Consider the following 26,733-nt stretch of genomic DNA (forward strand, 5'->3'; position numbering starts at 1 on the left):
AATCAGTGATATCTTAGACTTAATGAAATATGAAACATACAGTCAATGGATATTTTAGCAAGAAAAGGAGTTTAAAGACCAAGTGCTATGTTTCATTTTATTCTGTAATTCCTAAAGACCCAAGAAGAAAGTGACTCTGGTGGTTCACTACCAGTGGAATTAAGGAGAAATATTTTACCAGATGCAACATATTCCCCACCAAAAACCAAGCCCAGAGAATGTCCAAGATTCCAATTCCATTATATAAGAATGTGCCAGGTGCAGCCTCTTTGGTCCTGTGACAAATAATGAACCCACAAGCTATGACACAATGTTCTTAAACAAACCCTGAATAGCCCGCTCTATTCTGGAGAAACCAATTCAGGATATACTTTAAACATAATTCATTTGTTCCTTTTGTCCAAAAGAACATCAGCTTAGGCAAAGCAAAGCACAATATTACACCCTCACTGCACTACCCCCACCTTGTGAACTGGCAGTGTCTTCAAACACTGAGTATTCTGATAAGAAATATATCTCGTCCATATAAGAAGCAAGTTAAGTTTTGCTCCTTTTAACTGTAATGTATAATTTCTATATATCGAAATCAAATCCCATAGCACAGAATGGCAGAGCAGAAAGTACATCCAATCCCCTCATTTTACAAATGAGGGAACTCAAGTTCAAAGAACAAGAAACTCATTCAAGATTACATAAATCAGTGGCTACATAGGGCTAAACTCCAGAATTTCAAGTTATCAATCTAGGCTACTTTTTGCCAGCACATTAGCTACCAATTGGTACAGAAAATAAAGTGCTTAAAAATAGAATAACTAACAAAAATTGGCATGAAGGACCATGCTTGGCTTCTAAACAGCAAAGGGTTTAAAGGCCCGAGTTAAAACACACTTCTATCACATATCAGTTGAGTCACCCTGAGTGAGTCACTTAATTTCTCTGAGCCTAATTAATTTCTCTGAGTATGTAAAATTGGGATAGTAATCCTTCCCCTACCAACCCACAAGGCCATTATGAGTATCAAATGACATCATTCATATACACACACATACAGATTGAGGTATGTTAGTATAATTAATAGCATGAGATGAGGGGAGACAGGAAAGGAGAGATAGGACATTAAAAATAAACTGTGCCAAACAAAAAATTTTGCCTAGAGTTAGCTCTGGTCCTGACCATCTAGAAAAGTAAAATTCCTACAAGCGCGCATGCACGTGCACACACAGAATACTCAATGCTACTCGTGTGTGTGCACAGATGACTATACACACAATTACCTGAATGTGTGTATCTATTCATTCATGAATACTTGGTGGATTTTAATTCTAAATATATGCAAACCCACAGAGCTAGGCTTCCATATACGTATATGGCACTTGTATACATCTACACACATGTACACATAAGAACAGTGTGGGAATTAACCATGGGAGTGGGGGCTGGGATGGGCGGAGGAGGGCAAAGGGGGGAAAAATTGGGACAACTGTAATAGACAACAATAAAAAAGTGATCTAAAAAAAAAAGAAAGTGCAACGTAATGTTTTTATGTATCCTTAGGCATAAGTTGTGCATAATGATTTCCTTCCAAAGAGTACAGAATGGAAAGGGGAACGTTTACAGTTGTAATGCAAATAAATAATACAATAATTAATAAATAATACAAAAATGAAAAAAAAAATCTTCCCAAAACTTTTGTTGCCAAGGCTTTTAAAGCCAGCTCTAATCTCATGTCTGTGTGATAAACTCCCTAAAACACAAGCTCTAACCTCCTGACGAGAAAACTTGCCCCCCAAAACCCCTGAACCCCAATTCCTCCTTGGAATGCCCTGGTCCTTCAATGGGAGAAGTGAGGCGGACCCAGCGGGGCCAGACGTGAAGAAGGAAACACTGCTGGGCACACGCGATGACCCTCTCCTGGGCGAAGCTGCAGTCTGCCATCCTCACCATCTGTGCCCTTTGACGCAAGCCAGATACTTGCTGGGGAAAGCATCCTTCAAAATCAGCTAGTTCATCCTGGTCCGCACCTTCCCCAACAACCCTGCCCTTTGAAAAAGACAACATGAGCTCTGGAAAGAGCGCTGAACTCAGAGATAAGAGACCAGCTCTGCCGCTAATTCAGCCACACTAGAAAGACTTCATTGGCTTTGTCTGCAAAACAAGGGGGAACTGAAAGTGATACATATTTAGGATATTTCTTGCTCTAACATTCTGAGATGCTATACAAAAGGTAAGTTTCCAGAAATGTGGGCCTTCTCCTAACTTATCTAAAAAAAAGAAAAAATTTTCTCTGCTGTGAAACTTTCTTTCATAAAAGGAGGTTCTCCAAATGAAGTTTCCAGAGGCAAGTAGGAAACTCTAGAGGCAAGTGGTATAGGACTCGGGACCTGGATTCTAATCTCACTTCTGCTATTACAAACAACTCTGAAAAGCACAGTCCCCTGTATAGAGAGTACATCTAAAGAACATTTATTATTACTAACCTGTTTTTCCTTTGACTGACAAAAATTAGTGCCTTGAGGAAGAAACTGGGCTTACCTACTCAAAAGATGCACATTCATGTGTTATTAAATAACTTAATGATATTAAAGACAACGATGATAATGACAGCTATTTTTCCATGATGCTGTTTATAATCTATAAAGGACTTTCACATCAATGAGCTAATTTATTCCTCACTACAACCTCTAGAGATAGGAATTATTCCCATTTTGAGGCTCAAAGACATGAAGTGAATGTTAGAAGGTAGTGAATGTCAGAAGTTAGATCTTCTAGCACAAAGTGTATGCTCTTTACATGTTGTTTTTTTAAAACATGCAGTTTCAGAGTAAAGACTCAAGTGTGATGCAAAAACACATCATTGTGGCTCTCAAATTCCAAAATTCTGTCTTAGGGAAAATACTATTTCCACTCTTTCCAATACTTTCTTCTCTCACCCCACCCCAACAGTCAGGCGGCTCCTTCCGCCCAGAAGGAAATCCTTTCTTTCCTCGACTGCCCTGGACATAATCCTCATACCTGTAAAGCTCATGTACTTCTGGCTGTTGGAGGTCTTCTTTGAGTTGTAGAATTCCAATACATCCAGGACAGCCTGCGGGTTTTTCTTTTGCTCTGACTTAGTGATATTTGATGTCTGAAGCAAGCGGGCCCACTGTTCTGGCATCCCCTGTAAGAGAAACATGTAAGGCTGTCAGGAAGACATAGTCACAGGGAGCCCTGAAAGAGAATCAGAGTTCACTTTGACACTTGCAAGCAAAGACGGATTTAGTCATTCCTTTCTCTCTACACCCTCAGAGTGCTCCGCAAGCCTCTTTGTAATATGTATCTCATTGCATTGAACATTTGAGATTTTGCTCCTTCACCAGGCTATTCCTGTTCCAGAGTAGGAACTATGTCTGATGTGTCTCTGCATCATCAGTGTCCAGCACAGAGCCTGCTGCCGACGGGCCACTTTACCGAGCTCTATTTAAGGAATGAAGAGTCAAAGGTGTTTTTGGTACCATTTTTGGAGATGAGTAAAGTGTCCTTCTCATGAATATAAAAAGATAGTAATGAGGGTCTTGGGCAAAGACAGAGGCATCCGGAAGACTAGAAAGGACTGACTCTAACAATGCATCGTCAGAACTCTGAAAAACCAAAGGCCCTCCTGTGGCCCGAGACTTACTGTAAACTCCCCTGTGACAGCATCAAAACCAACGTGAATCGTGTGCTCAAAATCTGAAGGAAGAGAAATCTCTGGCCGTTCCTTCTCCTTCTTTTTATTTGCTGCAAGAGAAACAGGGAAATAGAAATTTAAAAAGAAAAAAACATTATTACATTTTTAGGCTTATTTAGTTCTTTGTTGGGCTGTAGGCTCCTTTAAAAGCCAAAACTGCCTACTTCACATAAGTGTTTACAGAACGCCATGCTGGACAAAAACTGGCGTAGATGCTCAATGCATGATTAAAGACTTAATTTTTTGTTTAACTAAAGCAAGGGAGACACAGAAAGAATATTCATCAGAGTTAATCGTCCTGGTTCTACCACTAATGAGCCATTTGATCCAGGGAAAGCCACTTCCTTTTTCTGAACCCTGGTTTCCCCCATTTGTAAAAAGAGAAAGCTCAGGGAGATGGTCTCTAAAGACACTTCCAGCCCTCACATCCTACAGCCCCACTTTCACCAGCAACACCATCAAGGGTCTTGCATAAAGTAGATGTTCACTAAGGTCCTCCTGACCTGGTAGAAAGTTATAGTGCTGAAGTACCTTGTCAGGGGTTGAATTGTACCCCCACAAAAATCATATGCCCTAACTCCTAGTACCTCAGAATGTGACTTTATTTGGAAATAGGGTCATTGCAGATGTAATTAGTTTTGTATTTGTATCATGCTCTAGTGTTTGCAAGGCACTTTCACATGTATTATAGTTCACCAGAACCTCAAAACAACTGTGTGGCAAGCAGAGCAGCCATTATGGTGCCCATCTGACAAAAGAAGAAACAGGTTCCAAGATGTTGAGTAACCTGCCAAGGTCACAGAGCAAGTTAAAAGCAGACCTGGGACCAGAACTAAGGTTTTCAGACTCCCAGCTCTAAGGCCTTTCTATTCTGTCACTCTGCCTCTCATGCATTGCTGCTGCTTATAATTACGTTCTCTCTCCTCTCTCTCCCAATGCATTCCAGTCCCCAGGTTATTAATGACTTTTTCTTCTACAGAGTGATCAAATTTATCCACTCTTTTCCTTCTTCATTGCCAGCAGCATATTTCATGCACTGTTATCTGTGGCCTGAACCACTCTAACAGTAACCTATCACCTGCATTCTGGTCCTGTCCAATACAAACAATAATCGGGGTGATCTATAGACTTGCTATTCAAGCAGCATCAGCACCACTAGAGAGACTCTTGGAAATGTAGAATCTCAAGCACCATCATAGAGCTATTGAATCAGAGGATGAATTTTAATAAGATCCCAAATGAATCACGTGTGTATAAAAGTTTAAGAATTAACACTCAGCCAACATCATACTCAATGAGCAAAAACTAAAAGTATTTCTTCTAGGATCAGGAAAAAGACAGGGATGTCTGCTTTTACCACTCTTATTCAACACAGTACTGGAAGTCCTAGCCACAGCAATCAGACAAGAAGAAGAAATAAAAGGCATCCAAACTGGAGAGGAAAAAGTAAAACTGTCATTATTGCAGATAACATCATATTGTACATAGAGAACCCTAAAGATTCCACCAAAAAACTTCTAGAACTGATAAATGATTGCAGTTAAGTAGCAGGATACAAAATAAACATCTAGAAATCAGTTGCATTTTTTACCCCAATAATGAACTATTGGAAAGGGAAACTAAGAAAACAATCCCATTTACAATTACATTAAAAAAAAAAAACCTTGGAATAAATTTAACCAAAGATGTAAAAGAACTGTACTTGGACAATTATGCGACACTGAAGAAGATACAAGTAAGTGGTAGCATATACGGTGCTCATGGATAGGAAGAATTAAAATCATCAAAATGTCCATAACTACCCAAAGTAATCTACAGATTTCAATGCAGTTTCTATTGAGATATCAATGGCATATTTCATAGAACTAGAATAAATATTCCAAAAATTTATGTGGAACCACAGAAGACCCAAATAGCCACAGCGATCTTGAGAAAGAAGAACAAAGTTTGAAGAATCATGCTACCTGATATCACACTATACTGTAAGACCCATACTAATCAAAACAGCATGGTACTGCCATAAAAACAGATGTATAGATCAGTGGAACAGATTAGAGAGCCCAGAAATAGACCCACATTTTTATGATGAATTAATATTTAACAAAGGAGGTAAGAACATATAATGGGCTAAAGATGGTCTATTCAATAAATGGTGTTGAGAAAACTGGACAATGTACAAGGAAAAAATGAAACCAGACCACTTTCTTACACCATTGAGAAGAATAAACTCAAAATGGATTAAAGAGCCCTGGCTGGTGTAGCTCAGTGGACTGAGCACAGGCCTGAGAACGAAAGGGTTGCCGGTTTGATTCCCAGACAGGGCACATGCCTGGGTTGCGGGCCAGCCCCCAGTAAGGAGTGCATGAGAGGCAACCACATTTTGATGTTTCTCTCCCTCTCTTTCTTCTTTCCTCCCCTTCTCTCTAAAAATAAATAAATACTTTAAAATAATGGATATAAGACTTAAATGTTTAAGTCACAAAACCATAAAAATCCTACAAGAAAACACAAGCAATAAAATCTCAGACATTTCTCATAGCAATACTTTTTCTGATAATATTGACTTGGGCAAGGAAACAAAAGAAAAAATAAACAAACGGGACTACATCGAACTAAGCAGTTTTTGCACAGCAAAGGAAACCATCAACAAAATGAAAAGATGACCCATTGAATGGGAGAACATATTCGTCCATGATACATCTGATAAGGCAATACTCAAAATTAATTTTTAAAAAAACTTATATAACTTAACACCTAAAAAACCCAAACAATCCAATTAAAAATGGGCAAAGGACCTAAACAGACACTTTTCCAATGAGGACATAGAGCTTGGCAATAGACATATGAAAACATGCTCAATGTCATTAATCATCAGAGATTCAAATTAAAACCACAATGAGATATCACCTCACACCTGTCAGAATGGCTGTCATCAATAAATCAACAAACAACAAGTGTTGTGAGGATGGGGAAAAAAGGGAACCCTGTGTATTGTTGGTGGGAATGCAGATTTGCACAGCCACTGTGAAAAGCAGTATGGAGTTAACCTCAAAAAATTTAAAAGGGAACTGTCTTATGACCCAGAGATTCAACTTATGGGAATATATCTGAAAAACCCTGAAACACTAACTTGAAAGAATATATGCACCCCTTTATTCAATGCCAAGTTATTGAAAACAGCCCAGATTTGAAAGCAGTCCAAGTGTCCATCAGTACATGAGTGGATAAAAATGCTGTGGTACATTTACACAATGAAATACTACTTGGCCATGAAAAAGAAGAAAATTTTACCTTTTGCAACAGCATGGATGGACCTGGAGAATACTATGATATGTGAAATAAGCTGGTCAGAGAAAGATAAATACCATATAATTTCATTTATATGTGGACTCTAATAAATAAAATAAACAAACATAGAAATAAACAAAAATAGAAAGAGACTCAGATAGACATGTCAATCTGACAGCTCTCAGAGAGGAGGGTATTTGGGGGCTTGGTGAAAAAAGTAAAGGAATTAAACAAACAAACAAAAAAACCCTCACACAGATAATGGTATGCAGTACGGTGATTACCAGAAGGAACGGGGCGTGGGAGGAGATAGAACAGGGCGAAGGGGGCATAAATGGTGACCGAAGGGGTATTGACTTTGGATGGCAAGAACACAATACGATATACAGATGATGTACTATATACTTGAAACCTATATCATTTTATTAGCCAATGTCACCCCAATAAATTCAATAAAAATTTAAAAAAATAAAAGTTTGAGAATCAAGAGAATGAGAAGACAAACTACAGACAGGGAGAAAATGCTTGCAAAAGATGTATTTAATAAAGAACTATTATCCAAAATATAACAAAGAACTCTTAAAACTCAACAATAAGAAAAGAAGATAATGAGCAAAAAGACACGCATACACACACTGCCAAAGAAGATACCCAGATGGAAAAGATGGCCAACAACATGTCTCAGGGAACTGCCAGTTAAAACAACAGCGAAATACCACTCCGCACCTGTTAGAATGGCCGAAACTCAAAATCGGCAGGCCATGTGCTGACAAGGACACAGAGCAACAACAACTTTCATTCATTGCTGGTGGGAATGCAAAATGGTAGTCACTTCGAAAGACAGGTTGACAGTTTCTTATAAAATTAAATAACCTCTTTCCATATAATCAAGCAGTTACACTCCTCAGTATTACTCAAATGAGCTGAAAACTTACATTCACACAAAAACTTGCACACAGATGTTTATTTCAGCTTTATTCATAATTGCCAAAACTTGGAAACAACTAAGATGTACTTCAGTGGGTGAATGGATAATAACCTGTGGTACATCCAGAGAATGAATATTATTCAGCACTAAAGAGAAACCATCTATCAAGCCACGATAAGCGGAACCTTAAATACACGTTACCAGCTTAAAGAAACCACTCTGATGTGACCACAGGTTTTAGCTATTTACGCACTTGACAATTTCTCTTCCAAAAAACAGCTGCTCTGAGAGATGGCGAGATGAGGGTTTACCAGGGCTGAAATTAAGCCATCATTTTTGATATAAATCCATCTGTCTTACTCATAGCTAAGTAGAATGCACGGGACATGTTGCAGGGCTTTGGAATGGCTTTCTGTTCCTAAATTTCTTTTGATCTAGTCACTTAAAATTCTGTGAAGAACAATTATTTTTGGGTTTTTTTTAATGTTTATATATTATTGTATTTTATGTTTTATTTCTATTATGTTATTAATACGCTTCTTTAAGATGCCATCATAGGCATGGAATATCAAATACAAAAGGAATTTTGGTCATGAAGTCGCAGAGACAGAGTGGCTCAGCGGATGAGTAGTCTATACGAAAGGGCCTCCAGGGATAGGAAAGCATTTAAAACATAAATAGTCAGGGTAATGCTGAAGGTGGCTCTGCTTCCACAGGCCACTCTTCGCTCTGCAGCCTCTGCATTTACCTCCCATATTCCCGCCTCTGAGTTTCCGCTCACTTTTCTGTTCTTCCTCTCATTCTCCCTGTTAAAACATTCAGCCATATTTTAAAGTCGAGTTCAAGTCCTACTTCTTCCAAACTGAATTTCCTGACCTTTCCTCCTTCTGTGAATTCCCAAGATACCGAGTCAGCATTTAGTCATTTCCTATCCTGTATGATTCCTTGAGGTTTTTAAGACTTACCTCCTAACTGAAGATATAAGATTCTTCAGGACAAAATTATGGCCCAAATAATAATAGTAGCTATGTTATTGTTCTTACTATTTTAAGGTTATTATTATGTTATTACTCTTATGAACTATTTTTTATTATTGTTGTTATTATTATTTTGAGGATCAGGTACAGTAAAGAAAATGCATGTGCTTTGTGAGCTAAAGTTATCTTTGTAAGCTGAGTTACCTTTAACGTAAGTATCAGAGACATCTCTATTGCAACCTCATGAGATACCTGGGTCAGAACTGCCCAACTAAATTGCTCCTGGATTCCTGACCCCCCTCAAAACTGTGAGATAATAAATGTTTGTTGTTTTATGATGATTAAAAAATGGAAAGCGAAAAAAAAAAGGAATCATCCTGATTTCCTGTAACTAGAGATCACAGGCTTGAGGGCTTAAAAAGTGGAAAAACAAGCTTACGATATGACATATCCCGACTTTAACTGTATCTTTGGCCTAGTCCATTTGGCCTTCTGATAACGTGGGAAATGAGACTGACACCACGAAATCCCATATTGCTGTACAGCTATCCAAATTTCAGCACAAGTCACTGGCCTGATTTCTTTTTAAGATTTATTTTTAAGAAGCACCTCTCATTGGTTCAGCTGAGCTAATCTGAGCTCAACGCAGTAAAATGCTCCAAACTTGGAGAGATAAACACTGACGTAGTCCAGTTTTAAAATTAACTTTGCTAAATGCTTCCCAAGCTCAGAGAATTCCACTTTGGTTGTGAAAATGCAGCCAGAAAGGTTCCAAATAAAAGGCTGCAGGACTTCCTAGAATAAAGCAAAGGCTCCCGATCCTAACCACAGGAACCAGGCTTTCCCACGCGGAATTCTGCAGCTCAGCACCACCTACCACAGGCCCGCGATGACAGCTCCTTCCAGTCACTCGCACGTTCCCCCAGGCACACAGTGAAGCCATCCATCTGTGCTGGAGGTCAGCGTTAGGGAATGCCCAGACATTCTCCCCACTGCCAACTCAATCTCAGTCACCACCACAGCCCACAGAGAGCTCTACTCCCAGACCTCCTTAGAATCTTGAAGCTATCCCTCTGGAAATTCTGGATCCAAAAGCCTGGGTAAAACCCAGGCATTTGTATTTTTTAAAAGCACCATAAGTGAGTCAGATGTGAAACCTGGGTTGAGAACAACTAATAGAGATAGTATGCTAGGATGTAACGAATACTTTAAGAAGACTTAGTTCCACACTCATCCCTGCCACTTTCCCAATGTGAGACCTTGAACAATTTACTTTTTTCTAACCCTCAGCCTCTGCAACTAAAAATGAGTTGTTATAGGTATCACATAAAACAAGAAATGAGGTTTTTAGTAAAAATCAACAACAACAACAACAAAAAAAACCCTTTATATTTGTACAGTGTTTTATACAGGGGTGTCCAACCTGTGGCCCAGGATGGCTATGAATGCCTTCTAACACAAAATCATAAACTTACTTAAAACCTTTTTTTTTTTTTTTTTTTGCTCATCAGCTTCATTAGCATTTGTGTATTTAATGGGTGGCCCAAGACAACTCTTCTTCTTCCAATGTGGCCCAGAGACACCAAAAGATTGGTCATCTGTTTTACACCCACTACATCAAATGACAAAAGCCTACTAACAGTATGGGGCAGATGAAAACTATCATTTACCATGTTACAGATAAGGATACTGGCATTAAAATAAATAGGTAAGAGGGGGAAAATAGCACTTAGTAAATGTCAGAGGTAGTGTTGGTGGTGAGAATAGCACCAGGTGTTAGACCTGTGGAGGCAGATCAGACCTCAGTTCGGCAACCTCGGTACTTAAGTTCTGGCTAAGAAAGAATTCAGAGCCAAGACTCAAACTATAAGAGAAAGTTTACTTAAAAAGTCACATAGGTAGAAGAAGTGAGCGGTAGAAGAAATGGACTCAGGAAACAAGTTACAGAGGCAAAAGAAGGGCCCTTGGAACCTAAGAGAGAGAAAGGTAAAGGTAACATGCGTGGGGGAAAAGAAGATGGGGAACGGAAACGCAGAGGCATGCTCCCAGGAGGGAGAGTGCACTGGGTCCTCTTGGCCTGAGAGCTTTTAAGGATGGAGATTTTAGAAGCCATCCCAGGGGAGGATCTCTAGCTCAACAGAATATTCATCAGCTTTCCAGGTGTGTCCTTTCAGGGTTCTGGTCTCCACTAATTGGTTGGTGCCAGAGCAGGGGTCATTCGTCGGTGCAGCTGGTCCTGATGTCAGCTGTGGCATCACTTGCCTGGCTTTGTTGCTTTTCTGAGAGTGGAGCTAAAACACAACTCAGGCCAAGATGTATTTGATTCAGGTTAGAACGTCATTGTCCTGGCAGCTTAATGCTTAAGGGCTGTTCTCTGGCCCCCTTGTTCTTCCCCCTCTAAGGGGGTCTAACCTGTATGACTAGCAGCATGCCAAGGTAGGAAAGGCCAGGGGAGGATCTGAACCACATGACCAAATACGAAAGGTCAGGGGGGTTAAAACACATGACCAGTGATACGCTAGAGAAAGAAAGGTTACCCTAGGAGCACGGTTGTTTTCCCAGTTTTTCCCACTGCTAGGCACCTGAGACTCCCCCACCACTACCCTGTGACCTTCTGTACCTGGCCCATTGTCCTTGCTCTGCTCAGGCCTGTCTAACTGCCTACCACAGTAGGACTCCATCTAGGTCATCTAAGTCCAGTTCTAGACCATTGCTTTATGCAGCTGGTACAAAATCTCAAATACTTTATAAAGGGCATAAATAACACTTCAAAGACGGCCAACACTGCTGTGTATCCTGCCAGGACTCAGTTAAACACAAGGTACCAGGTCAACAAATATTGATTGGCTGAATGGCAATATCAACATGCAGAAAATTGAGCTGAATAAAAGCTCCAAAAAAAGAGAGAAAACCTCATGTTTGAAAAAAATTTCATTTTGAGGTACACAAGAATCATAACCATCTAGTATTTTTAAACCTATGTGCTCAGGGCATGTATGGAAAAACCTATTGCCAGGGCATGAAAGAGAGCTTACTAAATCATTTCACAAGAACTTCTTGTAACTCTATGCTTTCTGCCTCTGTGCTTTGAATTTATAGACACACAGATTTGATATTGAGGTAAGAGATTTGTTTTCAGACCAGATTTGGCCTAAGGTTACTCAGCAAGGATTTCCAGGAGAACCTCCAGGGCTACAGCTTTATAATGGATCCAAGTACTTTACGATGGCCTGGGTTCTTTTCACCTACATACATAACCTGATCCAACTTCATCATCATATCTCACTTATTACAGGACTTCAAAGGTGTAAGAGACTATATTTGTCCATTGATTGACACTAAATTTTTAGATGAAGACACTGAAGTGTACAGAGAAGTAACTGACCCAAATCGGGCAGCCACTTTATGGGAGAACCAAGACTACACCCAGCTATCCAGACCCCCACCTCCCTATGGGTACATAAGATCCTTCCTTCAGGTCCCAATGGTGTCTGAAGGTTATGCTTTCATCTGCTGTTCCAGGCAGCAACCTTTTCTTTTTAAAGAGTTTTACTGAGATACAATTCATATACCATACAATTCGCCCATATAGTGTACAATTCAGTGGCTTTTAGTATATCGAGAGAGCCTGGAAACATCCCCACAATCAATTTTACAACATTTTCATTACCCCAAAAAGAAAACTCATACCACTTAGTCAGAGCTCCCTGATCCCATCTGCTTCCCCCAGTCCTAGGCAACCATTCCTCTGCTTTTTGCCTATGGATTTGCCCATTCTGAACATTTCATATAAAAGGAATCATAAAATACATGGTCCCTTGTGACTGCCTTCTTTCAGTGCCACTTTGTCCAGGCTCACCCACGCTGTAGCATGGATCAGGACTTCCCTCCTTTTTGTTACCAAGTCATATTTCTCTGTAGGGATACACGACATTCTATTTATCCATTCATCAGTAGGTGGATATTTAGGTATGTTTCTACTCTTTGGCTATTATGAATAATGCTACTACAAACAGTCATGTACAAGTCTTTGTGTGGGCATGTTTTCGTGTCTGTATTATAGGGCAACTCTATGTTTAACCTTTTGAGGTACTGCCAGACTCTTCCACAGGTGGCCACACCATTTTAAATTCCCACCAGCAGTGTATGAGGGTTCCAATTTCTCCACATCTTTGCCAACACTTGTTATTATTTCTTTTTATTATTGCCATCCTAGTGGGTGTGAAGTAGTCTCTCACTGTGCTTCTGATTTGCATTCCCTTAATGGTTAATGATTATGAACATCTTTTCACAGGCTTATTGGCCATTTGTATCTCTTCTTTGGAGAGATGTCTATGCAGACCCTTTGCCCATTTTTAAATTAAGTTGTCTTTTTATGTTCAATTGTAATAGCTCCTGATATATTTTTGAGACAAGTGCCTTATCAGATATATAATTTGGGAAAATTTTCCCCCATCCTGTGGGTTATCTTTTTACTTTCTTCATGGTATCCTTCAAAGAATAAGTTTTTAAATGATGATGCCTATTGGGCAGGAATTTAATTTTCCTAGTTTGTCAGCAAGAGCAATTCCAACCTTTAAATTTTTAATTTTAAAAATCCTTTTCATGATATGTAGAAACTTGGACTTGAAGGTCTACTTATTTATAGAGATCTTATTACAATTATGGTCAATAAAAGCGCAATATTAAAAATAAACACACACCTAAATTGAGGGACAAAGTGGCTATATATGTGGCAGAAAGCTCCAGGGCAGGGTAACACCACCTACATCACAGCCCCTGTACCTAGGAAGTTGGCAGCTACTCCTACATAAATGAATTAGTCAGAAAATGCAAGGTAAGCAACTTATCATTTCTCTTCTGCCTAGACCTGAAAAGAGCTCACAATGAACAAAGAGTGGGGGAAAGGACAAACACACAGATAGAAGCCCGGTGTACTCACTAAAAGTGCTCAATAGTTCTCATTTCAGGTATTCACCAATCATTTCCTGTTTGTAAGATCACGGCTTACTGGACATCTCTATGTCAAGACATTTCAAATGCGAAGTGTCTGAAATTATCTTTTCACCTCAAATGCACAGTGTTTAATGTCATCATCTTTCCTGCTCTCCAACCACCCTCTTGCCTTGTTCCTCTTCCTGGGTTCCTATTTGGCTAATGATGCCATCACCTGCTATCTTCCTCAGTCTGTAGTTAGGCAGTTACCGTATTTTGCCATGTACAATGAGCACTTTTTTGCCTAAATTTTTTAGGAAAAAATAAGGATGCGCATCATACATGGGTAGTACTAATTCCGTATCTGTATGTCTTTAATTCTTTTATTTATGTTTATGTGTTAAAAGTATTAACTCTAGAAAGCAGTAACGATCTGTATGCAAAATAATACCCTGGAATATGATAATAGGTTTGTTTCTAAATATAAATAAATAAAAAATTTAATTAAAAAATTAAAATGAAAGATTTTTTCCCCTGAAGGTTTGGGCCAAAAACATGGGTGCACATTATACACGGCAAAATACGGTATACTTTTCTGCAATGCGAGACATTTTCTGCAATTCATCACTGTAGTTGTTATATTTGGCCTACTGTTTCAGAATCCCAATTCTGATTTTGTCGTGCAATCTATTAGCCAGGCATCCCACCTTCAACAAACAAGAGAAAGGAAACTAATATTTACCTTCTGTGCAGAAGGTAATTTATTAGGAACTTTTCATGTAACCTTCACACAACAACCATGTAAGATATTATCCCAATTTTAGAGATAGGAATCCCAATCTTTCCCACATATAGAAAACTAAAAGTCAAAGGAGTTAACTGACCTACCTAAAGTCAGAGAGCTGGTAAGTGAAGAATCCAGGATTTGAACCAGGTCTACCTAAATCAGAAGCTCATGATAACTATTTATAGGCAGAAAGCCAATTTCTTCAGCACACCAGTATGACTGAGAATTTTACTTCATAGGAATAGGCACTTAAATAAATACGTGGGGGAGGGGCTGTCAAACTAAAGTCATCTGTCCATATGGACACCCAGACCTCTATTTCACTGTCTTGTCCATGGGCTTTCAGTGACTTTATCAAATACAATGTTAAAATCCTGATTATTCTTCCAGAAGTTTTATCAATTAAAAGGAAATTAGCCCACCTAGTATGACTTATTCTTAGTGAACTCATGCTGAGTCCTGCTTCCTTTCCTCAGCTATTACTTTCCCTTCTTATTGATATTTAGTCCCAAAATCTGGATGTGAATTTAGGACATATGAATAAAGAAGAAGCAGTCAAGAATGTGGAAAAAATACATTCCAAATAAAACTACTTTGGAAAAAAGTATTTCCAAAGGAAGACATGTCAGTATTTATTACATTCTGAGAATTCATAGACAATTTAAGAACTTAAAAAGTAAACATACAGATTATCCAAGTCTGGCAAGAGCATAATTATTTTCTTAGAACTTTACTCAGAATAATTAATAGAATTTTAAAATAGGTCTATTTTTCAAATGACTTCAGCCACTTAGGAAAGAAACGAGAAATATTTAATAGGGGGAAAAGTATTAAAGGAAAATTAAGTTAAGGAAATAACAGATCTTTTATCCAGGTTACCAAAAAAAGTAAGTACACAAGCGATGAGAAAGGAATGAAATACTGTACTTTTATCGCCAGGTAAGATGGATCTGTAAAATCGGTCCTTCTTTTTCTTCTCCTCCGGGTTTGGAGGCAGAGGTTTAGAACCATGGTTTAGGGTTCCAGCATCTTTGCTACCAGCTCCAATCATAGTGCTGGTGTTTCTCATTGGAGGGGCCGGGGGTTTGTCTTGAACATCCAGGCCGTTATTTGACATGGTCACCACCACCAGCAGCTACTGGAATCAGAAAAAAGAGCGTAACACTGTTATTATTTTTGAGCAAAAGGAAATACATGTTGAGAAGTTTAAAAGAACCCAAATTATACAACCCTTCCTCCAGGGCCCAGTTCAAGCCCTTCCACTGCATACCATGACTACCACTGTCATAATCAGCCAACAATTCTGCAAGGTACGGTGCCCACTCTGTGCCAGGCGCTGCTGAAAATTCACCAGGTTCTTGCTTTTCTCTGCACTCCCCCATCTTTCTACAGCACAGAAAACCGTGATGATGGAGTTTAAGAAACAGAAATTGGCCCAGCTTAACTATGAATCCCAAGGCCACTTACTAGCTTTAGAAAAATTCCTTAATCATTGGGTGCCATTTATTCATTCACATGGTGATTAAATAAAACTGCTAACAGCATTCCACATAGCGAATTGTCTGCCTATCTTTAATTCTGTAACCTAAGAAAAATCACATTCCCTCTCTGGAATGGGCTGTATCACTCTATCAAGGGTCTGTGAAGCTGCAGGTTTTGTAAATACTTCTACTGAAACACAGCAACACCCATTCATGTACAAAGGGTCTGTGGCTGCTTTCAGATTCCAATGGCACGGCGGCGTGTTGGCAGCAGAGACTGTGTGCCCACAAACCTAAAATACTTGCTATCTGGTTCTTTACAGGACAAGTGTGCTGACACCTGGACTATATCACCTTGGTCCTATCTCCTTCCTCTAAAATTTGACCTCGTTCTAAATATTATGGTCAATGCAATAGCCATCCTATCCTGTATGATGCTGGATTTATTAGTAATCTCCAATGCTTCTGGAAAAAAGAAGGAATGAAATCTAATAAAAAGGAATAAAATCCCTATCACATGGTAGCAATAGTTTTAAAGAAGATAGATGTTATCACCTCAAATAACTGTCAATGGACAGACATGTTTCCAGAATTAATCAGGTCTCTCAATATTCTTCCATGCTACAGTGGAAATTATGTCTTTAGCCATGGCTACTTAAAATGTAAGTTCCTTGGAGTCAAACACAACAGTGTTTTAGAGACTAAAGTTTCTAACTTTAAAAAAACAAAATGCATAATAATCACAGAGAGCTTTTTAGAAAATACAGATGCCTGGGTCGGACCCCCATAAATTTTGATTTAGTATGGATGGCCTAAGGCCAAATACCTGTAATTTTTTAAAAAATCAATGATCTTAATGTCAGCCCGATTTGAATACCACTGCTTTAGTCTACGGCCATACCACTCTGAACGTGTCCGATTTCACCTGAATACCACTGCTTTAGATATCAATCACTCAAATGCTATAAACAAAATCGATAGTATGAAGCTTTTTAACATTTCCTAATAAATGCAGAACTGTTCTCATTTTCCCCCCACCATCCTTTCTCCACATGCCCTTTGGAAATGTTCCCACTGCTAAGAAGTTAGGTGTCTCTCCAGACCCAACGCAAAGAGTGTACTTTTGGTTATTACATTTATTTTTATTATGTTATAATTGTCCTACCAGGATCCAGAATGTTCCCCAAAGGTTGGGCTCCATTTTGTCACCTTGGTGACCCAAAAGTGCCTGGACCCCAGTATCTGACTCACAGTAGATTCGATAAATATTTTAATTAACCTAAAGTTTGCACAGGGATATGTATTTGCCATTAAGGAGTTTAGTACAGATGAAATTTTAAGGTTCTTCCCAATCTGACATTGACTCACCTTATAAACTACGGCACCAAACGTGGACACTCAAACTTACATTCAAACTACACCTCAAAAATCTCTATTGTCCTGAATTTGCCAAATAGTTTCTTACCCTCCATACTTCTGGGCCAATGATTTCTCCTACCTCTGAACAGTAAAAATCTTACTCATCTTTCAAGGTCAAATTCACACCATCTCTTTGTATAATTCATCTTGACCTCCCTCTGGCAAACCCACCACTCCTTCATTGTCTTTTTGAACAAAAGAAATCAAGTAAGCAGGGACAATCTTGTTAATCTAAATCAACTCTCTGGGTGGCATGCTTTTTACCGATTTCTTCCAGTTTCACTTTGCAGAATTGCTTTTGCTGTCCCTACCAGCCCAGCTCACGTCCCTCAGCTCCCCAAAGAGAACTTCGACAGGCTCAGTTCTCAAGTATACTTTCCCATTCAGAACGCCAGTTCCAAAATTACACTCCCCGCAGCCACCTGATACCCCGAGCAGGCCTTTCCTTGCCTCTTCAGCCAACAACCTCACTCCCTTTCAGGACTACAGCCCAGGATTGTGCCAAAAAAGGCTTCCTCAGCCTTTCCAATACAGCTTTTCTTCATTTCTCAGTCCTTCCACCATGCTTGGAGAATTCTTGGTGGTCTATCTCCACTTTCAAAAAGATTCCAGGTGACTTAAAACATGAAATCTGCTGTTGGAATGCAATGTTTGAACCCTCTATACCGTATTCCAGCCTAGCTCAGTCACCCAGCCTACTCCTGAAAACCTGCACAGACAGGCATTCTACAGTCTCAAAAGTCAGCCCATTCTGCCTTTGGTCAGCTCAGTTAGACAGTCCTTACTTACATTAAGTTCGACCTATCTTACACTGCACTGGAATCGCTTGTTTACACATTCGCCTCCCCTGGCGCTCCACTCCCTGGCCAGACGCAGACTGTGAACTCCTCAAAAACAAAGTTCGGTCTTATTTACTTCTCCCCAACACCAGGCCTGGCAAAGAAGAGGTCATCAATAAAGATTTGTTGGACAAATGAACAAATAAAAGAACAAGTGAACAAACAAACAAAAACTACTTCTATCACTTAGTCTTAAATCTTCTCTCAGGGCTATTCAAAAAAAGATTATTCCCCTTCCCTAGACAGAACTTTAGATACTTGAAACCATCTTGCAAGACTCTCCAAAATGGAAGGGATTAAGAAGTACAAATTGCCAGTCGTAAAAACAGTCACAGGGAATATAGTCAATAATATCGGAATAGCTCTGAATAGTGTCAGATGGGTACTAAACTCATGAGGCTGATCACGTTGTACTTTCTATAAAGGTGTAATCACTATGTTGTATACCTCAAACTAATATAATATTGTATGTCAACTGTAATTGAAATTTTAATTTTCAAAATTAAAAAAGTAAAGTGAAAGAAAAAAAAAAGACTCCCCCAATCTATTTTCTCTACGCTAAACTTGCCAGAACCTTCAACTGAACGCACAGAACACAATTTTGTGCCTTCCTCATCCTCCCTCTGAGCTTGCCTGGACTCGATGTTTCTGCACTACTCCCTCCAGTTTGCCCGTGGCCCTCCAACCAGCCCTTTCCCACGGTTTCCCCCCAGGTTTCACTCCCTTTACAAGTGCTTCATGGGTCCCCTCACTGTTCATTTTGTCCATCTACACTGAGCACAATGCTTAGACATTTTAAAACTTCCACTATCTTAAAGTTTGTTTACAAGAAAAAAAAAAAGTCCAAAACATCGATCTTGAGAGAGGAAAGAAGAAACACACTCAACTCTTGAATAAGTAAAGAAACGCATCTGAAACAGTGTGACAGTCTCTGCGGGCCAAAGCTGCAGGAGAATGACAAGCCGATGCCTTCCAACAGGCCGCGGTACGAAGCTAGACCTGAGGCCAACATTTAGAATGATAGTTCAAACGGTATCTCTCTATGTATCCTAGGCAACAAACTAATATGACAGACAGACAGAAAGACAGACTGACCAGGTTCTACCAATGCCCCAGAGGCTCAGGGAGCCTAATAATACATAAGCAACTAGTTATACTGAAGTATTAGTTATGAATGAGCTGAATGGCTCTATATAATAAAGGCAGGATCTCTGTGAGGTTTCAAAAAGGCCACGGGTAGGGCAATAGAGCAAAAAGATGACTGGAGTTAAACCAGGAGACCTCAGTTTAATTCCCGGCTTGTTATCTACAAGCTATAAAGTCCCTTCAGCCATGAGCTACAATTTGTTGTTTCCCACTATGTATGTAGTCTCTAGACAGACACTGGTCAAAAGGCAACGAACGAGGGAAGAATTTATGTCTCTTTTGCCATAAAAAGCATAAAGGTACAGTGCTAGAGTAGAAACAAGGGAAAGGAAACACTTTTTAAGCAGCCACTACGTGTAAGGCACTTTACATACTGAAGTCACCTAGACAGGGATTCGGGGAAGGAGCGTGCTCACCAACAGCGGGTGCCTCTTTCCGCTTTATCACATCTGGATCCCACAGCCACCAGTGTAAAGCAGAGCCAAGATAGTCACAGATTTTAAGATACACACAACATCGAAGCCAGAAGCAACCTAAGAGGTCAACTAGCTCACCCCCTCCTATCAACGCCTTCACATAACAGGAAGAAATCCTGAGGTCCAAAAAAAACAGAAGAAAATCACCTCAGATCACATAGCAATTTAAAGGTGGGAATTACAACCTGTGTCTTCAGATTCTCTGCCCAAGTAGTTTCCAACTATATTTGAGGTAATTCCAGCCCCTTTGTACTTTTTCTGACCTAAATTCTGCTACTTCTGATTTACATTTAGCTAGGTCAGATCCAGGCAATAGCAAATATAGAAACATATAAACATGTTTCAGCTGGACTTGATTGATATTTACTAAATTTCTGCCATGAGCTAAGCACCAGAGAAGGTAAATGAATTCTTGGTCCTCAAATCAGCCATATGAAAGTTATATACACCTTTGGCTGTAGTTACACTTTCTTCATGCAAGTACAGTTCAAATCAACACATTTTTACGAAGTACTTACATGTAAGGTGCTATGCTAGAAACTGGGGGTTTGTTGATAAATACATGAAGAAGATATGATCCCAACGCTAGAGGTTCTCACAGTCTAGAAAGCAGGATGGCAGGACCTGGGAGACCCCAGTCCAGGCCGTTTGTCAGCCGTGCTGAACACAGTGAAGCAACAGAAAATCAGAGGACACAGAAAGGAAAACAACACTGAATTAAGGTGACCAACGAGGCTTCGCGAGAAGAGGAGGTCTTAGGAGTAGGGGCTTAAAGAATAAACAGGTCAGACAAGTGGTCTTTGACTCTTGACTCTAAGAATCCCCTATTAGCTTTTTAAAACACCAGCTGGAGTGCTTGGGGCAAGTAAACTAATATCTGCAATTTACTTTGAGATGCATTTTTAAAAATAAGACTAACGGATGAACATAGGGATGTGATATAACATACATGTCAATACATTATATACAATGGATGGAATAAAGTACATGAAATGCTTACAGTAGAAGAATCTAGGTGGTGGTTACACAGGTATTCACCACAAAATTCTCTGAACTTTGCTATACGTCTGAAAATTTCCCTAATAAAAAGTTTGGCTTAGGCTCTGATTTAATTAGCCTGCGATAGGCCCAGGCACTGATAGAGTACCTGGACCAAAGAAATCAAACAAACAATAAATGACTTTGACGGACAGCAATGATGGCGAGCACGCCCCGGACCGCAGAAACGACCTGAGAGTGAGAGGACAGTGTGTTAGAACGCGAAACGAAGACGAAGACAGAAAAGTAGGACGCAGGGATCACACAGGGTCTTTTATGTTCTGTACACACACAGCACTTTGAGTCAAAAAAAAAAAAAAAAAAAAAGAGTCCCTTCCCATCAGTTCTGGATCCGTGCAATGAATGTCTCATGTTAAAAATAAAAGATGACCCCGCTGATTTCTAAAAGGCTACAGAGAGATGACAGTGGACAAAGAGGGGCTGCCTGAGGGAAGGGACCGGCTGTTGCCATCCGTCTGCAGCGACCACTCCGGGCGCCTGGAGCTCACACAGTGAGCCTGTGGGGCATGGGAGACTCCTCTAAACTGCCTAAGAGACTTGCTAAAATTCTAAAAAACAGTTTCCCCAGAGAACCTTCTGGAAAAACTATCTGTAAATAGCATTTCAACCATCATTTGGGGCTGATATTTGAATAACCGCTAGCATTAGATCACATATTGGAATTTACAGAAAACTTGGAAATCTATTCAACCGCTATCAATTTTCTCATCCATTCGTGCAAATATTTATTTATCACCACCCACCGTTTGCTGGGCTGTGCTGGGTACTGAGTATAAAAGAGTGAGCCAGTCAGAAGAAACAAAATGTCAGAGATGTTGCCAGTCACCCAGGGTCACAGGGCTAGTCGGCAACAGAGGCAGGCACCTGGAATGAAGTCTGTGTCTAAGGCTTCCTCTCTTCCCACTACAGCTCCCTGTTCACTCTAGAAGCAAAGGAATGGACTAGATAACCTTTAATAACCCCTCAGTCCGTTATTTAAAATGAAGGAGGGAGAGGAACGAGAAGAAATAAAATTGCATACATTAATCACAGTTCCAAACAACTTGGAGCAGCTGAGACTGGCGTGACCTACACTCCCCCAGGACCGGGGAGTATTGTGTGCCCTTGACACCTAGTTATGAGAATCTGATCTTTAATTAAATTGTGCCAGGAGGTTTTCTTTGGCAGAGGGGCCCAGAATGCTGCAGTCCTGAATTTGCTGAGGGATGTCCTTCTGACATGTCAAAGCCCCTCCCACTCTGCAGCCTCCAGACACTTGCTCTAGTTTGGCAACAAGACAGCAGCTGCTGAGGTAGCAGGGAGGAAAACTGGAGGCTGTTTCTGGGCTGCTGGGAAAGCTACTGTAATTTCTAACCCTCGGTTTCCTCCTAGTAAAATACAGATTAGGCTATCTACTTACAGAGTCATCGTGAGAATTTAAAAATCTATAGAAAAGCACCTAGGATGCTATCTGGCACAAAATAAATATCTAATAAATGTGTTCACATCTCCCAGTCATCTTTCCAGTGTTTCTCCTCTACTCTCTAAACCTGTCATTCCATCTCAATATGCTTTCATGCCCCTACCTTTGCCCACACTGTTCTCTCTGCCTAAAATGTCCCAACTTGTCTGCCAAGCAAAGTCCTACTCATTCTTCCATACCCAGCTTGACTCACTTCCTCCATGAAAACCTTCACAAAGCTCCCCCCTACATGAACCTTCCCTCCAATTAATAATAGCATTTTCTAAATACTTCTATGCAGCGATGATCATATTTCATCCTATTAACCTCACCAGACTATGAACGACTCAAGGAATAAAACTGATCTGACTAACCTCTATGTCCTAGAGTCCCACCCAGCACAGACCTGGTAACTGTAAAGGTTGGCTGACTCAGGCCACCTGTTTGGAGGGGAGAGAAAAACAGGAGCTGGAAGAATCTTGAAAAAAAAAAATCAGTTCCAAAACTTTATTTTATACTTGGGAACCTTAAGCCCACAGGGGGATGCAATTTATCTAAGATCCCTCCATGAAAGAACGAGAAGGACAAGGCCAGCCCCTGATCGCTCTGATTCCCTGAGAAACACTCTTCCTGCACTACTGGAGACAGAACGGACAGAGGCCTGTGCCTGGGATGCTTCCTGCATTTGGAGAGGCAGCAAAGTAAAATGGAAAAGGCAGAAAGGTTTGATGTCAGACTTAATTCACCTGCTGGCCCTACACCTTCATCCTCTCCGCCCTGCACCAATCACACCTGCCCATCTTCCTCATTCTTACCACCCCTGCAAACAGTCACTAGAGTTATTTGCAGGAACCAGTACCAAAGGTCTTATAATCCTCTCCCTGTCATCTTGGGAAATTCCTGACCTTCAGCCACAGATGAGCTATTCCCAACAGTAAGCTTCAAACCTCTAGACCTCCCAATGAAAGGATTGAACTAAGAAAACCAACACCTGAAAAAAAAAACCAAAAACCCTGAAGCTCATAGAATCTGAGAGCTGGAAGGAACCAATAAAGCAGTCTGGATCAATCTTTCAAGAAACACTGGAATTTATTCTGCTGCCTCCTGGATGGATAATCTTCCAGAAAATCTCTGCCTGAGCATATCCTGTGCTTTCCCATGCTGCCACATGCTGCCTCAAAGGATCACCCTTGGAAGTACTAAGAACCACAGCATGAACATGGACTGCCCTCTCCTCTAGAAGATATTCGATATTGGCTTGACTAAGCCAATCAAGCTTCCAGTGTCCACTTACTTCAGTCACCCTTGATCACCCAAACCGTCGTCCCCAACCTTTCTGAATGCCCTCTACTCTGACCAAATTTGTCACCCCTTTCCAACTCTGGAGCCCTTCAACTATTTTCCTTTGGGACTTCCCATTTGTCACAGGCCAACTCCCCCTGCTTTGTTGCCTTAAAAGAAACCTGGTTATCACCTGAAGAAGACCCCTCTCTAGCAGCCCTCTCCACTGGACGCTGTGTTCACTCTCCTACCCAGCCTGGCAGTGTTGTCCTTAATTTTCAGAGCCATTTCTAAAATCCATTTCTTTCTGTTCCTCTTGTAAAACGCCTCTATTCCTTTAGCAGCCTCCACTGGCTGCTATCATACTTCCTCGCTACCTAATGCCCACTTCCTGGTCACCCCACTCAAAGGCTTTAGTTTCAAAATCAGTCTCCTTCTGTACACCAACAGTTACCATTCTAGTGACTTCCACAGTCACAAGGATGACCTTCCGACACTGGTCACTTCATCTGCTGATCTCCAGTCCAAATTAGCCAATACTCCCATTATCACACCATGGACCTTATGACCAAAATGTGCATCAGCTCCAATACCTGGAATGAATCAAAAATACTCCAAACATAACCTCCTATGCATGCAGCTCACTTACTCAAGAACTTCCACTACAATTCTTAGATTTCATTTTGAGCTCCAATCCACTACCCATTAGTCCCCCCGCCTTCACTTCTCTTTTTCCCTAACCATAGTCCATCAAAATCACTACAAACAAAAAACCAAAAACCATCAATCCTCTAAAACTCAATTACAAAAAGAACCTTATTCAAAAATGGGCAATGGACTTGAATAGACATTTCTCCAAAAAAGATACACAAATGGCCAATAAGCAAATAAAAAGATGTTCAACATGACGGATCATCAGGGAAAGGCAAATCAAAACTATGCTGAGATAGCACCCCACATCCATGACGACGGCTACCACCAAAAACACAGAAAGCAGCAAGCGTCGGTGAGGTTGTGGAAACACTGGAAGGAACCCTTGTGCACTGCTGTTGGGAATGTAAGGTGATAAAGCCACTGTGGAAAACAGTATAGCACTTCCTTAAAGAGTTAACAGTAGAATTACCATATGATTCAGCAATTCTACTTCTGGGCATATAATACCCCAAAGAACCGAAAGTAGGGTCTCAAAGAGATGTTTGTATACCCGTGTTCATAGCACTATTATTCACAACAGCTGAAATGTAGATGTAATCCAGGTGTCCACGGACAGGTGAATGAATAAGCAATTTGTGGTATATATAGGTATACAAAGCAATATTATTCAGAAAAGAAAGGAAATTCTACAATATGCAATGATGTGGGTAAAACTTGAAGGCATTATGCTAAGTGAATAAGCCAGTCACCAAAATGGTAAACAATGTACGACTCCATTTATATGAGGTACTTAGAGGAGTCAAAACCATAGAGACAGAAACCATAACGGCGGGTGGCAGGGGCCGGGGGAGGAGTGAGTGGGGAGGTCACGTTTAATAGGCATAGAGTTCCGATTTTACAAGAGGGAGAGGTATAGGGATGGGTGGCGGATGGTGATAGTTGTACAACAATGTGAATATATTCAATATCACTGATCTGTACACTTAAAAATACTTAAGATATCTACTTATGTTATATGTATTTTACCACAATAAAGAAAGAAAAGAAAAAAGGACAATTAGAAGTTACTATATAATAAGTACCCCGCGATGTGCAAAAGTGCACAACGGTCTCAACAGTCATACTACAGTAAGAGCCTGTTGATGCTGGGCTAGGGACCAGTGAACTGAAAAGTCAGATACTTACTACGGGCCGTGGATAACCAGCTCTCAGTGAAATCGGCAGGATACTGAGACGGCTTACTTCAACAAATCCGATCAATCAACCTAAACAAATCTGATTTTTTTTTTAAATCACCCCCTTGCCTTCTCTCCCTTTCCAAAATTCAATTGGCAAAATCCCAGCTTTGGGATAGTTGAACTCAACTCTCTACCAACTGTCTCTATACTGAAGCAGCTGAGTGTACTAAAGAACAATACCTGTTTCACTGCCTCTGCTGGAAAATTATGACACCTCCCTGCATATGATTATCTTACCTCAAATGGGCACTCAACTGGGCGTTCCACTCACCCATTAGCTGATGAGACTACCTTCAATGAGAAAACACCAATCTCTGCAGGTGAACTCCATCTCCCCACCCTGTACCTGCACCACCCAGTTACAGCAAAGAAGGTGTTCCATCAAAAGCCATTCTCTCTACTCCTTCCCTTGTACTCTCACCTGGATGATATCCTCTTTCAGCTCCATCAGTATTCTCTCTCACTCTCTCATTCCACTTACATGAGGTACTTACAGTAGTCAAAATCATAAATACAGAAAATATAATGGTGGCTGACAGGGGCTGAATATCTCTCTCAGATATATTCAGTCATTCAACAAACATTTATCGAGAGAAATATTTTGAAGGTAGAGCCAAACGGCTTATTTAGAGACTGGATGTACAGTGTGAGAAAAAAGGAAAAATCAAGCTTATCCCTAAATTTTTGGCCTAACCTGAGAATGCTGGGTGAATATAAACATCCCATAGTGTCTCCTATTCAAACACACACACACACACCTCACTTGATACCTACACATCCTCCTCCAAACACTATTTATTTTTCTTTGTTCCCTTTTACAGCAAAGCTTTTCAAAAGAATTGTCTACTTACACTGTCTCCACTTCCTCCCCTTCTGTTTGCCAACTAACACCCTACTATTTCACCAAAAGTAGTCTTGTCAAGATTACCAATCGTCCCCATGTTGCCAAATTATATGGTCACTATTCTGTCCTCACCTTATTCAATCTCTCAGCGACATTCAACATAACTGACCTCCCTTCTGTTTCAAATGCTCTACTTTCTTGGCTTTGGGGGACATACATTCACTTGGCTTT

General features: G+C 40.3%; 1 protein-coding gene across 8 annotated transcripts in view; it reads right to left on the reverse strand.

Annotated features, from left to right (window-relative positions):
* PAK1 (p21 (RAC1) activated kinase 1) overlaps positions 1–26,733 on the reverse strand; it is a 137,660-nt gene that overhangs the window by 43,643 nt on the left and 67,284 nt on the right. For 5 of the 8 annotated variants that reach the window (XM_053924674.2, XM_053924675.1, XM_053924679.1 and 2 more), the window contains exons 2-4: positions 15,552–15,762; positions 3,659–3,759; positions 3,013–3,160 (exon numbers count right to left, since the gene is read on the reverse strand). In XM_053924674.2, coding sequence (XP_053780649.1) covers positions 3,013–3,160; positions 3,659–3,759; positions 15,552–15,741 — 439 coding nt within the window. In that variant the 5' untranslated portion in view covers positions 15,742–15,762. The remainder of the gene's footprint in view (positions 1–3,012; positions 3,161–3,658; positions 3,760–15,551; positions 15,763–26,733) is intronic. The other 3 variants (XM_053924676.2, XM_053924680.2, XM_053924678.2) reach the window with 1 other exon arrangement.

The sequence above is a fragment of the Desmodus rotundus genome, chromosome 5, assembly GCF_022682495.2.
Source record: "Desmodus rotundus isolate HL8 chromosome 5, HLdesRot8A.1, whole genome shotgun sequence".
NCBI classification, from domain to species: domain Eukaryota; kingdom Metazoa; phylum Chordata; class Mammalia; order Chiroptera; family Phyllostomidae; genus Desmodus; species Desmodus rotundus.